The 17,531-nt window shown below is 36.7% G+C and overlaps 3 protein-coding genes across 9 annotated transcripts; all 3 read left to right on the plus strand.

Moving 5' to 3' along the window:
• The first annotated feature begins 2,862 nt into the window (after positions 1-2,862).
• LOC110311223 (keratin-associated protein 19-7-like) lies at positions 2,863-3,054 on the plus strand. Its single transcript, XM_021184468.2, has one exon. It carries the CDS (start codon positions 2,908-2,910, stop codon positions 3,052-3,054), a length of 147 nt encoding a protein of 48 aa, XP_021040127.1. The 5' UTR covers positions 2,863-2,907.
• Positions 3,055-7,771: 4,717 nt separating this feature from the next.
• Positions 7,772-8,194, plus strand: LOC110312120 (keratin-associated protein 20-2-like). The gene has a single exon (XM_021185665.2). It carries the CDS (start codon positions 7,824-7,826, stop codon positions 7,980-7,982), a length of 159 nt encoding a protein of 52 aa, XP_021041324.1. The 5' UTR covers positions 7,772-7,823; the 3' UTR covers positions 7,983-8,194.
• Positions 8,195-13,036: 4,842 nt separating this feature from the next.
• Positions 13,037-13,288, plus strand: LOC110311200 (keratin-associated protein 19-7-like). Of its 7 annotated transcripts, none has more exons than XM_085832168.1 (2): positions 13,037-13,127; positions 13,203-13,288. In XM_085832168.1, the coding sequence occupies exons 1-2, from the start codon at positions 13,037-13,039 to the stop codon at positions 13,286-13,288; spliced, it is 177 nt and encodes a 58-aa protein (XP_085688294.1). The 7 variants fall into 7 exon arrangements, with proteins under 7 accessions (XP_085688294.1, XP_085688293.1, XP_085688296.1 ...); XM_085832167.1 differs by having other exon boundaries at positions 13,037-13,115; positions 13,188-13,288; XM_085832170.1 differs by having other exon boundaries at positions 13,037-13,086; positions 13,168-13,288.
• Positions 13,289-17,531: the final 4,243 nt, after the last annotated feature.

The raw sequence follows: 17,531 nt of genomic DNA on the forward strand, positions 1-17,531 counted from the left end.
TTCATGATATAGTCATTTTCTTGAATTGTATGGAACATCTTTATATACAATAGTTTTGTTGTTCAGAATTTTCTTAGCCAGATCTCTGAAAAGTTTTTTATTTCATTTTTTTACTCTTGTTTTAATATTTCTGACATGATGTGTGTGTGTGTCTGTGTGTGTCTGTGTGTGTCTGTGTGTGTCTCTGTGTGTGTGTTGCATGAGTCCATATGTATATTTATGTGTGCAGGATCATGTGTTAGGGTGTCCTTGTGTGAGGGTTTAATTTTAGAGCTTCTAACTTTTTTCATTTGCCCTCCAATTTACATATTGAGATAGAGGCATGCAAGCTGGTATCTGGGATTCTTGTTAATCTGACTCTCCATCTGATTCCACTTAATCTGCCAGGTTGAATGGTGAACTAGTACTGTCTACTAGCCTTTAAGACATCTGCTTTGGGTGTCATGCTATTCTTTCATAGACATTGATCATTTTAATTCTCCTTCATCCCTCTCCACACTCCCTTTCACAACTCTCTTCAACCTTCATCTCTCATGCATATTACTTTCGTGATTCTCTACTCCATTTATAACTTCTGCTTGTGCCTCTTATTTTCCTAAGTTGAACTCAGTTACAATCCACATTGCTCTTGGCATCAGTATCTTTGACACTCCTACAAAAGTAGCCTAATAAGTGACTCTTAAAGCATTCACCTGTTTTGCTAATCCAAAGTCTATAGTCTGTAAACATGATCCATGTTTAGGCCTGTCACATTAATACCCAACTCTTGATACAAACTTTTTTGGGGAGGAGAGCCCGGATCCCATTACCATCAGACAACCAAGAAAAGCAGCAGGAGCAGTGCAGTGCAGCCTGCCCATGCACAGAAGTTAAGCTGCAGCTCTGTGAACTGCAGAGAACAGAGAGAAGGGACCCAGGTGTAGAAAGGAATTGAGAAAATTGAAAGTGGTTTCTGGATATTGGTCAGTGTGTTATTTATACTATTGGTAGATTATTGGGTGTTTTTAGTGTGCCCTGGTTCTTCCTGATCAAGTAAGAATGTATTCAGTTTAATTTAATTCTTACACTAACCCACAGTTGACATATTTTCAACTTTTCAAAGAGATTCTAGATTAAAAAAAACATATTAATGTTACATATTAATATGTACATATTACATGTTAGTGAATTTTTAATGTGTTTGAATCTGTAAAAACTTTGAGAATTTTAAAGTTATTTGTGTTTTTTTGTGAGGTCTTGGGGATAAATATGCAAGAAGAGTTGTAGTTTGACAGGAATGTGTTTCTCAGTTTGACATGGGTCAATTATACTGGAGAGTTTGTATCAATTTGACACAAACTAAAATCCTTTGATAGGATTGGATCACTTCATTATAGTTAAGAAAGTGTCTTCCATGAGGAAGTAGGCAATACTGTTAGGCATTTTATCAATTATTGATTGATGAGAGAGAACCTGGCCCTTTCAGAGTAGTGGCAACTCTGGACTTGTGGTCCTGGATGCTATAAGGAATCAGACTGAATAATTCATGGTGAGAAAGCCTGTAAGGACTATTCCACCATGGAGCTGCATCAGTTTCTGCCTCCAGAATCATGCCCTGTTTCAATTCCTGTCTTGACTTCTTTAATTATGAACATCTATGGAGAAATATAAGCCAAATTTTCTCCTTAACTTGCCTTTGGTCATGACGTTTTACCATAGCAATGAGGACCCTTATGACACCATCTCTCTTCCCAACCAACTTTTAGCTTACTATTTGTTGTCTAATTCTCCTCAATCCAATTGGTGCTGTCCAGCTTTTCTGCTAATTGAAGCATAATCTAGCATGAGGTCAGCCTAACAGTGGTGACATCATCAACACAGACTGATCTTTAAACATGCATAAAATACTAAAGCTACCTTAGCTACTACTGGTACATCTTCTTCATTTTGCTTCATGTTATTTAACATAATGATCAGTAACATCCGGTTTCATTGAAGAAAATAATTGGAAGAAAAATCTATGATATGGATGACGTATTTCTTTATAGATTGGTCGAATTACTAACACAAAAATGTGTATGTTTGATAAACCAATGTATTGATTTCATGCAATTTCCATAAAAAAATTCCAATTTTCTTCTGAACAGAACTAGACAGCACAATCTTAATGACCATATGAATTCATAAGGTGACTCTAAGAGCAAAAACAAAACTAAGCAGAAAGGGAAATGTTAGATCTACCCCAGACTCTGATCTCAAAATCTACCACAGAATTAAAGTAATAAAAACTGAAAAATAATACCAAAAAAAAAGCATACAAATAAGAAATTGAAGAACAGATCACAAGATGGAAAGAACTATGATGTTCAGTAGAATTAACATAATATAGTAAAATACATGACCAAATATGCTTATGTAGAAATTAAGTCATCAACTTACCAATAACATAACCAATGACCAGATCATTTCCATCAGAAGTACTTATGAAATACATACTTACTTTAAAATAACAAAGCAGAGCAAGGAAAACAATAAGTTTCTATTACAGAGCACTCCAAACACACAGACATGAAGAGGAAAGAGGGATTTTAATGATTTGTATTATGACACAGTAGAATTTGTGATTATTAAATAAACTAAATATGAAATGATCCATAGTCTTGAAAATACATCCACATTTAAGTCTCATGATCTGACCTTGGGATCCTAACATATGTGCACAATTATCTCAGTTATGCAGTGTTGATTGGCTAGTACACTGTGGCACCCTGATATTTTTAAAACATATGAGAGACTAGTGTGATGTCATAATGCCTGTGGTTTTACCACCAATCATCCAGGTATATAAAAGGCCCATGGCAGTTGCTGAAACACAAACTCCAGAAACCTACTGTTTAATCTTCCTCTGAACACTCCACTCCTGACACCATGTGCTACTACGGAGGATATTATGGAAGTCTGGGCTATGGCTATGGTGGCCTTGGCTATGGATATGGCTGTGGCTATGGTGGCTATGGTTATGGCTGCTGCCGCCCACTGTGCTGTGGAAGATACTGGTCTTATGGCTTCTACTGAGGACACTGGGCAGATACCCAGCCTTTCTAACCAGAAGAGCTGCCAAGTGCTTTCACACCAGAAACTGAACCGTGTCTTCAAAAATTCTAACTTTAGAACAAAATAATTAAAATATAATTGAAATCCAACACAGTCATCTATTTCCTCATCTGACTTTGGGCCATGATCATATCGTGTTTTATGTTATCTTCATCATATTCTGTAAAGTGATTTAACCTGTAAATCTCAACCTAGGCTTTAAAATGTATATTACGAAAGAACTAAATAAATAAACTTTATAAAAGACTTTCTGTATATTCTGTGCTTTCTCTTGGTCTCTTTTGAGGTGGTATTTGTGGGAAAGTGTGAGTGGAGAAAAATAGAGGAAGGTATGTAAGAAGATACACAGGAAAAGAAACAGGGAGGATAAAGAAGAGGACAGGAACTTTCAGAGAAAGAAATTCGTTCCAGCATTCTGATAAAGTTGGGTATTTTGTTGTATTTTAACTTGACCATTATAAACAATGTGAGAATAAACTTAGCAGTGTATCTATGTATTTTAGACACAGTGATATTCATCTCGTTGTATAAGAAGCAGTGTGATTTCTAGATCACTTGTCACTTCCCTGTATGTTTGGATACATGCCACATGCTCTTTTCTGTCACAGCTGCACCAAGTTTCAGTTCCATCAGCAATAGAGATGGGTGACCTCTTCTCGACATAATTTCTCACATTAATCTTTCTGCTCTCTAATATTAAGTTTCTAACAGTTGTGGGCTGAAATACCATCATGTTTTTGATTTGCATCTCAGAGATATTACTGAAGTAGTACATTACTGTGACCATTTGTCCATCTGCATTAATTCCTTTGAAAAACACATGTTCTAAATCTCTGCTTATTTTAGCATCATTTATATTCTTTTAGCTGGTTAGTTTACCTATGTACATTACTCCCCACCCATATAATCACCTTACAGATATCCTCATTTTCTTGATTTGTATGGAACGCCTTTTTATACAGTGGTTTTGTTATTCAGAAATTTCTTAGCTGGATCCCTGAAAAGTTTTTTTCTCTTTCAATGTTTTTTTTTTATTCTTTTATTTTTCTGACATCATGTGTGTATATGTTGCATGTGTTCATGTATATGTGTACAGGATCAAGTATTAGTGTGTCCTTGCAGGAAGGTTTCATTTGGAACTGTCTTAGTCAGTATTTCTATTCCTGCACAAACATCATGGAAAGAAGGAAGTTGGGAAGGAAAGGGTTTATTCAGCTTACACTTCCATACTGCTGTTCATCATCAAAGGAAGTCAGGACTGGAACTCAAGCAGGTCAGGAAGCAGGAGCTGATGCAGTGGCCATGGAGGGATGTTCCTTACTAGTTTGCTTCCCCTGGCTTGCTCAGCCTGCTTTCTTTCAGAACCCAAGACTACTAGCCCAGAGATAGTACCACCCACAAAGGGCCCTCCTCCTTGATCAGTAATTGAGAATAAGCCCCCACAGCTGAATCTCATGGAGGCACTTCCCCAACTTAAGATCCTTTTTCTGTGACAACTCCAGCCTGTGTCAAGTTGACACACAAAACCTGCCAGTACAGGGGGCTTCTACATTTCTCATTTGCTCTCCACCTTAAATATTGAGGTAGAGACATGCAAGCTGGTCTCTGGAATTCTTGTTAGTATGGCTATTCATCTGATTCCACTTAATCTGCCAGGTTTAATGGTGGGATGACACACTCAACTGGTCTTTAAGATGTCTGCTTTGGGAGTAAAGATATTATTTCATAGACATTGTTAATTTTATTTAATTCTCCTTCATCTCTGTACACACTACTTTCCTTATCCCTCTCTGCTTTTATGTTGAATTATAATGTTACATTCTTGTTTATCCATTCTATTTATATCTTCTCTTCTCCCAAAGTCTTTAGTTTCATGACATATTATGCAAACACACATAGCACACGCACACACAAACACACCCCATTCAAATATTGATTCAATATATATGGCCTAATATTTGTAGCATTGGTGCTTCTTTTAAATTTCTATAAAAGTGTTTAAATGCAAAAATTCTATATTAAGTAAAATAAAATTACAATGAATTTTAAACAAATGTATATCAATTCTCCTCTTATCTATATCTCAGCCAATATTCTAATGATGTGAAGATGTATCATGAAAACACCCTAGAAAAAGAAAATATCTAATTAAGACTTGTGTATAGTTTCAGAGGTGTACCACTATTACATCATGAAGGGAAGCATGATGGCATGCAGGCAGATACAGTGATGGACAAGTAGCTGAGAATTCAAATTCTGAAACTGCAAGCAGCAGGAGAAGGGAGTCTCTGGGTTTGAATGGTCTATTGAAACTTCAAAGAAAACCACATTAATCCAAAAGTATTAAATTTAGCCTCAGGTAGATTTTAAGAAAAGGCAGAATCATTGTTTGCCAAAACATCACAAGAATGGTCTCTAGGTCATTTAATTATATTCTTCTCCTCTGAAAACTCTTGAACTAGGCAGTCATCATCCACATTGCTCTTGGCACCACTATCTTCCACACTCCTACTAAAGCAGCCTAATAAGGGACTTTTAAAGCATTCGCCTGTTTTGCTAATCCAAAGTCTATAGTCTATAAACATGATCCATGCTTAGGCCTGTCACATTAATACCCAACTCTTGATACCAATCTATTTTGCAGAGAGCGGCTGGATCCCATTCCCATGGGACAACCAAGAAGAGCAGCAGGAGCAGTGCAGTGTAGGCTGCCCATGCACAGAAGACAAGCTGCAACTGTGGGAACTGCAGAGAACAGATAGAGAAAAGAGACCCAGGTGTAGAGAGGAGTGGAGAAAATTTAAATTAGATTCCAGATATTGAACAGTTATGTACACCATTGGTAGATTATTTGTCATTTTTTAGTGTGCCTTGGTTCCTCCCAATCAAGTAAGAATGTATTCAGACTAATTTAATTCTTACAGTAACCCACAGTTGACATATTTTCAACTTTTCAAAGAGATTCTAGATTTTTTTAAAAAGATTGTACATAGTAATGTTAGTGAACTTTTAATGTGTTTGAATCTATAAAAACTTTGAGAATTTTAAAGTTATTTGTGTTGTTTGTGAGGCCTTGGGGATAAATATGCAAGGAGAGTTGAGGTTTGACAGGTATGGGTCAATTAGGCTGGAGAGTTTGTATCAATTTGACACAAACTAAAGTCCTATGATAGGATTGAAAAACTTAATTATAGTTAAGAACGTGACTTCCTTGAGGAAGTAGGCAATACTGTTGGGCATTTTAATTAGTTATTGATGAGAGAGAACCCAGCCCCTTCAGAGTAGTGGCAACTCTGGACTTGTGGTCCTGGATGCTATAAGAAATCAGATTCTTGAGTCATTCATGATGAGCAAGCCTGTAAGGACTATTCTACCATGGAGCTGCAACAGCTCCTGCCTCCAGAATCCTGCCCTGGTTGAATTCCTGTCTTGACTTCTTTTAATTATGAAAAGTGATGTGGAAATATAAGCCAAATTAACCTTTCCCTCCTCAGCTTGCTTTTGGTCATGGCGTTTTACCATGGCAACAAGGACCCTTACGACACCATCGCTCTAACCAACCAACTTGTATCTTATTATTTGTTGTCTAATCCCCTCAATCCAATTGGTGTTGTCCAGCATTTCTGCTAAATGAAGCATAACCTAGTATGAGGTCAGCCTAACAGAGGTGACATCATTAACACAGCATGATCTTTAAATATGCATAAAATACTAAAGCTACCTTAGCTACTACTGGTCTAACTTCTTCAGTTGGCATCATGTTATTTAACATAATAATCAGTAACATGCAGTTACTTTGAAGAAAATAATTTGAAGAAAAAACTAGGATATGGAATGAACATCCTGTTTATAGATTGGTTGAATTACTAACAAAAATAATGAGCATGTTTGATAAACCAATGTATAGATTTCATGCAATTTCCATTAAAATTCCAATTTTGTTCTGAACAGAACTAGACAACACAATCCTAATGACCATACGGATGCAGACGGTGACTCTAAGAGCAAAAACAACACTAAGCAGAAAGAGAGATGTTAGATCTGCCACAGAATCTGATCTCAAAATATATAAAAAAAAAACCCAAGTAATAAAAACTGAAAAATGAAATTCAAAAACATATGACAAGATGGAAAGATCTACTATGTTCACATATCAGTAAAATTAAAACACCATAGAAAAATGTATGACAGAACATGATTATGTGCATAGTAATTCATCAAATTACCAATAACATAACCAATGACCAGATCATTTTTATCAGAAATACATATAAATACATATTTATTACATAATAGCAAAGCAAAGCAAGGAAAACCAAAGCATATTTTCAGTATGGCGCACTAGAAAACACACAGACATAAAGAAAAGAGAAAGATTTCAATGATTTTTACTGTGGCACAGGAGAGATTCATGAGTATTAAATAAACTAAATATAGACTGATCCATAATCTTGAAAATTCATCCAGAATTTCATGGTAAAGCCTCATGATCTGACCTTGGGATCCTAAGATATGAGCACAATTATCTCAGCTATGCAGCACAGTTTGGCCAGTAAACTATGGCACCCTGATATTTTTTTTGAAGAATACAAGAGACTAGTGTGATGTCATAATGCCTGTGGTTTTACCACCAATCATCCAGGTATATAAAAGGCCCATGGCAGATGTTAAAACACCAACTCCAGAAACCTACTGCTTAATCTCCCTCTGAACACTCCACTCCTGACAACATGTGCTACTACGGAGGATATTATGGAGGCCTGGGCTATGGCTATGGAGGCCTAGGGTATGGTTGTGGCTGTGGCTATGGCTGTGGATATGGTGGCTATGGCTATGGCTGCTGCCGCCCACTGTGCTGTGGAAGATACTGGTCTTATGGCTTCTACTGAGGACATTATGCAGAGACCCAGCCTTTCTAACCAGAAGGTCTTCCAAGTCTTTTTACACCAAGAACACACCAATGTCTTCAAAATTTATAACTTCAGGACAGAATACGTAAAATACAATTGAAGTACAACACAGTCACCTAATTCCTCATCTGAATTTGGACCATGATTGCGTTTTATGTTAATTTTATCGTACTCTGTACAATGATTTTAAATATGACTCTCAACTTATGCTTCAAAAATGTGTGTCATCAAATAACTAAATGAATAAACCATACGAAATGCTTTCTGTATATTCTGTGCTTTTGGCTTGGTCATATGTGAGGTGATGTTGCTGGGACTGTATGAGGAGAGTAAAAGAGAGGAAGATATGTAAGAAGATATACAGGAAAAGAAACAGGGAGGGGGAAGAGGAGGACAGGGACTTTGAGAGAAAGAAATACTTTTCAGCATTTACATAACGATGGATATTTTGTTGTATTTATAACTTGATCATTATAAACAATGTGACAATAAACTTAGCAGTGTACCTATTTATTTTAGATACAGTGAGATTTGTCTCATTGTATAAGAAGCAGTGTGACTTCTAGATCTCCTGTCACTTCCCTGTATATTTGGAAACATGCCATATGCTCTTTTCTATTACAGCTGCACCAAGTTTCATTTTCATCAGCAATAGAAATGGATGCCCTACTCTCCACATAATATGTAACATTCATCTTTCTACTCTCTGATATTAATTTTCTAATAGTTTTAGGATTAAATATCATCTTGGTTTTCTTTATGAGAAAATCTTCTTTTATTAGATATTTTCTTTATTTATATTTCAAATGTTATCCCCTTTCCTAGTTTCCTCTCTGAAAATGCCATAAATCCTCCCCATGCCCTGCTCCCCTGCCCACTCACTCCCACTTCTTGGCCCTAGTGTTCCTCTGTACTGGGGCATATAAAGTTTGCAAGACCAAGGGGCCTCTCTTTTCAATGATGGTCGACTAGGACATCTTCTGATACATATGCAGCTAGCAACACAAGCTCTGTGGGCTACTGGTTAGTTCATGTTGTTGTTCCACCTATCGGGTTGCAGACCCCTTCATCTCCTTGGGTACTTTCTATAGCTCCTCCATTGGGGACCCTGTGTTCCATCCAATGGCTTACTGTGACCATCCACTTCTGTGTTTGCCAGGCACAGGCTTAGCCTCAGAAGAGATAGCAATAACAAGGTCCCTTCAGCAAAATCTTGCTGGCATATGCAATAGTGTCTGTGTTTGGTGACTGATTATGGGATGGACACCCGGGTTGGGCAGTGTCGGGATGGTCCATCCTTTCATGTCAGCTAAAACCTTTGTTTCTGTAACTCCTTCCATGGGTGTTTTGTTCCCCATTCTAAGAAGGGGCGAAATGTCTACACTTTGCTCTTCCGTCTTCTTGAGTTTCATGTGTTTTGCAAGTTGTATCTTGGGTATTCTAAGTTTCTGGGCTAAAATCCACTTATCAGTGAGTGCTTATCATGTGTGATCTTTTGTGATTGGGTTACCCTCACTCAGGATGATACCCTTCAGGTCCATCCATTTGCCTAAGAATTTCATAAATTCATTGTTTTTAATAGCTGAGTAGTACTCCATTGTGTAAATGTACCACATTCTCTGTATCCATTCCTCTGTTGAGGGACATCTGGGTTCTTTTCAGCTTCTAGCTATTATAACTAAGGCTGCTATGAACATAATGGAGCATGTGTCCTTCTTACCGGTTGGAATATCTTCTGGATATATGCCCAGGAGAGGTATTGCTGGATCCTCCAGTAGTACTATGTCCAATTTTCTAAGGAACCGCCAGACTGATTTCCAGAGTGGTTGTACAAGCTTGCAATCCCACCAGCAATGGAGAATTGTTCCTCTTTCTCCACATCCTTGCCAGCATCTGCTGTCACCTGAATTTTTGATCTTAGCCATTCTGACTGGTGTGAGGTGGAATCTCAGGGTTGTTTTGATTTGCATTTCCCTTATGATTAAGGATGTTGAACATTTTTTTCAGGTACTTCTCAGACATTTGATATTCCTCAGTTGAGAATGTTTTATTTAGCTCTGTGCCCCATTTTTAATGGGGTTATTTGCTTTGATGGAGTCCATCTTCTTGAGTTCTTGATATATATTGGATATTAGTCCCCCATCTGATTTAGGATTGGTAAAGATCCTTTCCCACTCTGTTGGTGGACTTTCTGTCTTATTGACAGTGTCTTTTGCCTTACAGAAGCTTTGCAATTTTATGAGGTCCCATTTGTCAATTCTCGATCTTACAGCACAAGCCATTGCTGTTCTATTCAGGAAATTTTCCCCTGTACCCATATCTTCAAGGCTTTTCCCCACTTTCTCCTCTATAAGTTTCAGTGTCTCTGGTTTTATGTGAAGTTCCTTGATCCACTTAGATTTGACCTTAGTACAAGCAGATAAGAATGGATAAATTCGCATTCTTCTGCATGATAACCACCAGTTGTGCCAGCACCACTCAATATAGTACTTGAAGTCCTAGCCAGAGAAATTCAACAGCAAAAGGAGATCAAGAGGATACAAATTGGAAAGGAAAAAGTCAAAATATCACTATTTGCAGATGATATGATAGTATATATAAGTGACCCTAAAAATTCCACCAGAGAACTCCTAAACCTGATAAACAGTTTCACTGCAGTAGCTGGATATAAAATTAACTCAAACAAATCAGAGGCCTTTTTCTACACAAAGAATAAACAGGCTGAGAAAGAAATTAGGGAAACAACACCTTTCACAATAGTCACAAATAATATAAAATACCTTTGTGTGACTCTAAAGAAGTGAAAGATCTGCATGATAAGAACTTCAAGTCTCTGAAGAAAGAAATCAAAGATGATCTCAGAAGATGGAAAGATCTCCCATGCTCATTGATTGGCAGGATTAATATAGTGAACATGGCTATATTGCCAAAAACAATATAGAGATTCAATCCAATCCCCATCAAAATTCCAACTCAATTCTTCACTGAGTTAGCAAGGGCAATTTGCAAATTAATCTGGAATAACAAAAAACCTAGGATAGCAAAAACTCTTCTCAATGATAAAAGAACCTCTGGTGGAATCACCATGCCGGACCTAAAGCTTTACTACAGAGCAATTGTGATAAAAAACTGCATGGTGCTGGTATAGCGACAGACAGGTAGACCAATGGGATAGAATTGAAGACCCAGAAATGAACACACACACCTATGGTCTCTTGATCTTTGATAAGGGAGCTAAAACCTTCCAGTGGAAAAAGGACAGTATTTTCAACAAATGCTTAGTGAAATTTTAAGGTGTTTGAATCTATAAACACATTGAGAATTTAAAATTTACTTGTGTTTTTTTGTGAGGCTTTGGGGATAAATATGCAAGGAGAGTTGTGATTTGACAGGAATGTGTTTCTCAGGTTGACATGGATCAGTTAAACTGGAGAGTTTGTATCAATTTGACACGAACTAACATCCTATGATAGAATTGGATCACTTCATCATAGTTAAGAATCTGTCTTCCATGAGGAAGTAGGCAATACTGTTGAGCATTTAATTAGTTATTTGTGAGAGAGAACCCAACCCTTCCAGAGTATTGGAAACTCTAGAATTGTTGTCCTGGATGCTGTAAGACATCAAACTGAGTAATTCATGATGAGCAAGCCTGTAAGGATTATGCTACCATGGAACTGCAACAGCTCCTGCCTCCAAAATCCTGCCCTGTTTGAATTCCTGTCTTGGCTGCTTTTTATTATGAAAAGTGATGAGGAAATGTAAGCCAAATAAACCCTTTCCTCCTCAGCTTGCTTTTGGTCATGGCATTTTACCATGGCAACGAGGACCCTTATGACACCATCGCTCTAACCAAACAACTTGTATCTTACTATTTGTTCTCTGATTCCCCTCAATCCAATTGGTGCTGTCCAGCTTTTCTGCTAATTGAACCATAACATAGTATGCGGTCAGCCTAAGAGAGGTGACATCATTAACACAGCCTGATCTTTAAACATGCATAAAACACTAAAGCTACCTTACCTACTACTGCTCCACCTTCTTCACTTACCCTCATGTTGCTAAACATAATTTTTAGTAATATCCAGTTACTTGGAAGAAAATAATTTGAAGAAAAAACTAGGATATGGAATAACACATCCTGTTTATAGATCAGTTGAATTACTAAAAAAATGAATTTTTTGATAAACCAATGTATAGATTTCATGCAATTTCTATAAAAATTCCAATTTTGATCTGAACAGATCTGGACAGCACAATCCTGATGATCACATCAATGCAGAAGGTGACTCTATGAGCAAAAACAACACTAAGAAAAAGGAGATGCTAGATCTACCACAGAATCTGATCTCAAAATGTACCACAGAATCAAAGTAGTAGAAATTGAAAAATAGTAGCAAAAACAAGCATACAAATGAGAAATTGAAGAACATATCACAAGATGAAAAGATCTATGATGCTCAGTAGAATTAACATAATAGGGTAAAATACATTACAAAATTAACTTATGTATATATTAAATCATCAACTTACCAATAACATAACCAATGACAGGATCATTTTTTTTATCAAAAATACATAGGAAATATATACTTATTTTATAATAACAAATCAGAGCATGGAAGACAATAAGTTTTTAATATGGAGCACTACAAAATGCACAAACATAAAGAAGAGGGAGGGATTTCAATGATTTGTATTATGGCACAGTAGAATTTGTGTGTATTAAATAAACTAAATATAGAATGAACCAGTCTTGAAAATACATCCAAATTTTCATGTTAAGTCCCATGATCTGAACTTGGCATCCTAACATATGTGCACAACTATCTCAGTTATGCACTGTTTACTGGCCTGTACACTGTGGCACCCTGATACTTTTTAAAGCATATGAGAGACTTGGGTGATGTCATAATGCCTGTGGTTTTTGCCACCAATCATCCAGGTATATAAAAGGTCCTTGGCAGATGTTGAAACACAAACTCCAGAAACCTACTGCTTAATCTTCCTCTGAACACTCCACTCCTAACACCATGTGCTACTACGGAGGATACTATGGAGGCCTGGGCTATGGCTGTGGCTGTGGCTGTGGCTATGGTGGCTATGGTGGCTATGGTGGCTATGGTGGCTATGGTGGCTATGGTGGCTATGGTGGCCTTGGCTATGGCTATGGCTGTGGCTATGGCTGTGGCTATGGCTGTGGCTATGGTGGCTATGGTGGCTATGGTTATGGCTGCTGCCGTCCACTGTGCTGTGGAAGATACTGGTCTTATGGATTCTACTGAGGACACTGTGCAGATCCCCAGCCTTTCTCACCAGAAGAGCTTCCAAGTGTTTTCACACCTGAAACTCAAACATGTCTTCAAAAATTTTAACTGTAAAGCAAAATATTTAAAATATAATGGAAATTTAACACAGTCATCTCCTTCCTCATCTGAGTTTGGACCATGATCGTGTTTTATGTTACCTTCATCATACTCTGTAAAGTGATTTTACTTTAAATCTCAACTTATGATTTAAAAATATATATCAGCAAATAACTAAATAAATAAACTCAATAAAATATTTTTTGCATATTCTGTGATTTTTACCTTGGTCAGTTTTGAGGTGGTATTTGTGGGAAAGTATGTGGAGGAAAAGAGAGGAAGAAATGTAAGAAGATGGGCAGGAAAGAAACAGGAAGAGGAAAGAGGATGGCAGAAAGGTCAAGGAAGGGAATACTTGTTTTCAGCATTCAGATAAGGATTGATAGTTTGTTGTACTTATAAGGTGACCATTATAAGCAATGTGACAAACAACTTAGTAGTGTATCTATTTCTTTAACATTCGGTGGGTTTCATCTAAGAAGCAGTGTGAATTCAAGATAAGCTGTCACAACTCTGTGTGTTTGCAAACGTGATACATGCTATTTTTCTCATAGCTACACCAAGTTAAATTTCCATCAACAATTCAGAAGGGTGCCCTATTCTATTGATCTTTCTTCTCTCCAGGATTAACTATCTAACAGTTTTGGGCTGACATATCATCTTGTTTTTTAATTGCATTTCAGAGATATTAGTGAGTAGAACATTACCCTGTTCATTTGTCCACCTGTATCTTTGCCTTTGAAAAACACCTGTTCAAAATCTCAGCTTATTCTTGTATCCACTAATATGCTTTTAGTTGGTTAGCTTAGCTATGTACAACACTCCCAACCCATATTTTTGCATTAATACCTCTCATGATATAGTAATTTTCTTGATATGTATAGGACATATTTTTATCCAATTGTTTTGTTTAAGGAACTTTCTTAGCTTGATCTCTGAAAAGTTTTTTATTTCATTGTTTTTTACTCATTTATTTTATTTCTGACATCGTGTGTGTGTGTGTGTGTGTGTGTTCCATGTGTATATGTATGTGTACAGGACCATGTGTTAGGGTGTTCTCATGAGAGGGGAATGGAGCTTCTATACTTTACATTTGCTCTCCAACTTACATATAGAGATGGAAGCATTCAGTGTGGTATCTGGAATTCTTGTTAGTCTAAGTCTCCATCTGATTCCACTTAATCTGCTAGGTTTGATTGTGGACTGATGTACTTTACTAGCCTATAAGACATCTATTTGGGTGTCATGATATTCTTTCATAGGCACTGGTCATTTTATTTACTTCTCCTTCATCCCTCTCTGCACTCCCTTCCACAACCCCTCTTCAACCTTAATGACTCATGCATAATATTTCATGATTCTCTATTCCATGTTAACTTCTGCTGGTGCCTGTTAGTTTCCTGGGATATTGTGCAAACACACATAGCCCACACATACAAACATACACACCATACACATATACACACACACACACAATTCAAATGTTGGTTCTATATATAACATAAGCATTGAAACATTTTTCTTACTTTTAAATATTTCTATAAAAAAGTTTTAAATGTAAAAGTTCTATATTAAGTGAAAATTAATTACAATGAATTTGAGACACACTCATCTCAATTTTATCCCTTATCATACATACATCTCAGACAGTGTTCTATAACTATGAAGATGTATCAAGACCATAACCTAAAAAAAAATTTTTTTCATGGTGACTTATATGTAGTTTCTAGGTGTAGGCCTGTTTCATCATGAACGGAAGCATGATGGCATGCAGGTAGTCATAGTGATGGAGAAGTAGCTGAAAATTCTAAATCAGGTTCTGCAGGCAGCAGGAGAAGGGACACTCTAAGTTTTGCAAGGACTGTTGAAACTTCAAAGCTAACACCACTAATCCAATAGTATTATATTTCATTTAGTCTTAGGTAGATTTTTCAGAAAAGGCAGATATATCATTTGCCAAAATATTACAAGAATAGTCTCTAGCTCATTTAATTATATCCTTCTCCTCTGAAAACTCTTGAACTAGGCAGTCATAGTCCACATTGCTCTTGGAAACACTATCTTCCACACTCCTGCTAAAGCAGCCTAATAAGGGACTTTTAAAGCATTAACCTGTTTTGCAAATCCAAAGTCTGTAAACATGCTCCATGCTTAGGTCTGTTACATTAATACCCAACTATTGATACAATTTTGGGGGGAATGAAAGGCATGGATATCATTACCATGGGACAATCAAGAAGAGCAGCAGGAGCAGTGTAGTGCAGCCTGCCCATGCACAGAAGACAAGCTGCAGCTAAGTGTGCTGCAGAGAGTAAAGGAAGAGATGGGACCCAGGTGTTTAGAGGAGCTGAGAAGATTGAAGGTGAATTCTAGGCATTGTATAGTATGTTATTTACACTGTTGATAGATTATTTTGCTTTTTTAAGTGTGCCCTGGTTCATCCAATTGAAGTAAATATGTATTCAGATTAATTTAATTCTTATACTGAACCACACTTGACATATTTTAAACTTTTCAAAAGGATTCTGAATTTTAAAAATGTTGTCTATATATTGCAGCTACTGAACTTTTAATGTGTTTGCATCTATAAAAACACGAGAATTTTAAGGTTATTTGTGGTTTATTTGTGAGAACTGGAGAATAAATATGAAAGGAGTGTTTATGGTTTAAGAGGCATGTGTTTGTCATGTTGATATGGGACAATGGAGAGTTTGTATCACTTTGACACAACCTAAAGTCCTATGATAGGAGTGAACCACTTTATCACACTTATGAAACTTACACCATAAAATGGGGAAGTAGGCAAGCCTGTAGGTCATTTTATTGATTAATTATTGATAAGAGAGTACCTGGCCCTTTCAGAGTAATGCGAACTTGAACTCATAGTCATGGATGCTATAAGAACTCAAGAATACATGATGAGCAAGCCTGTAAGGAATATTCAACCATAGTCTGTGTCAATTCCTGCCTCCAGAATCCTGCCCTGGTTGAATTCTTGTCCTGACATCCTTCAGTGATTAACAGTGATGGTGAAATGTAAGCCAAATAAACCCTTTCCTCCTCAGCTTGCTTTTGGTCATGGCATTTTACCATGGCAAGGAGGACTCTTACGACACCATCGCTCTAACCAACCAACTTGTATCTTACTATTTGTTGTCTAACCCCCCTCAATCCAATTGGTGCTGTCCAGCTTTTCTGCTAATTGAAGCATAACCTAGTATGCGGTCAGCCTAACAGAGGTGACATCATTAACACAGCCTGATCTTTAAACATGCATAAAATACTAAAGCTGCCTTAGCTACAACTGCTCCACCTTCTTCAGTTTGCCTCATGCTATTTAACATAATGATCAGTAACATCCTGTTTCTTTGAAGAAAATAATTTGAAGAAAAATACTAGGATATAAAATGACACATCCTGTTTATAGATTGGTAGAATTACTAACAGGAAATTGAGTATGTTTGATAAACCAATGTATAGATTTCATGCAATTTCCATGAAAATTCCAATTTTATTCTGAAATAAACAGCACAATCCTAATGACCATGTGAATGCAGAAGGTGACTCTAAGAGCAAAAACAGCACTAAGCAGAAAGGGAGATGCTAAGTCTACCACAAAATCTGATCTCAAAATATACCACAGAATCAAATTAATAAAAACTGAAAAATAATAGCAAAAACAGACATACAAATGAAAAATTAAAGAAGATATCATAAGATGGAAATATCTACTATTTTCATAAATCAGTAGAATTAGCTTACCATAGTAAAATTATATGACAAAATATGCTTATGTATATAATAAGGGTCATTAACTTACCAACAACATAACCAATGACCAGACCATTTCTTATCTGATGTTTGAAAATACATATTTATTTTACAATAATAAGGCAAAGCAAGGAAAACAAAAAGATATTTTCAGTATGGAGCACTGCAAACCACACAGACATACAGAGAAGAGAGATTTCAGTGATTTGTACTGTGGCACAGTAGAGATTCATGAGTATTGAATAAATTAACTATAGAATGAAACTAGATCCAGATTTTCATGATAAAGCCTGATGATCTGACCCTTGGATCCTAACGTATGAGCACAATTATCTCAGTTATGCAGTGTTGTTTGGCCAGTAAACTATGGAACCCTGATGTTTTCTGAAGC

The sequence above is a fragment of the Mus caroli genome, unplaced genomic scaffold (assembly GCF_978045245.1).
Source record: "Mus caroli unplaced genomic scaffold, Mus_caroli_1 scaffold_17, whole genome shotgun sequence".
NCBI lineage: Eukaryota > Metazoa > Chordata > Mammalia > Rodentia > Muridae > Mus > Mus caroli.

What these genes read in the sequence shown, in the direction of transcription:
- LOC110311223 (XM_021184468.2), top strand. Translation starts at nt 2,908, where the DNA reads ATGTGCTACTACGGAGGATATTATGGAAGTCTGGGCTATGGCTATGGT.
- LOC110311200 (XM_085832166.1), top strand. Translation starts at nt 13,037, where the DNA reads ATGTGCTACTACGGAGGATACTATGGAGGCCTGGGCTATGGCTGTGGC.
- LOC110312120 (XM_021185665.2), top strand. Translation starts at nt 7,824, where the DNA reads ATGTGCTACTACGGAGGATATTATGGAGGCCTGGGCTATGGCTATGGA.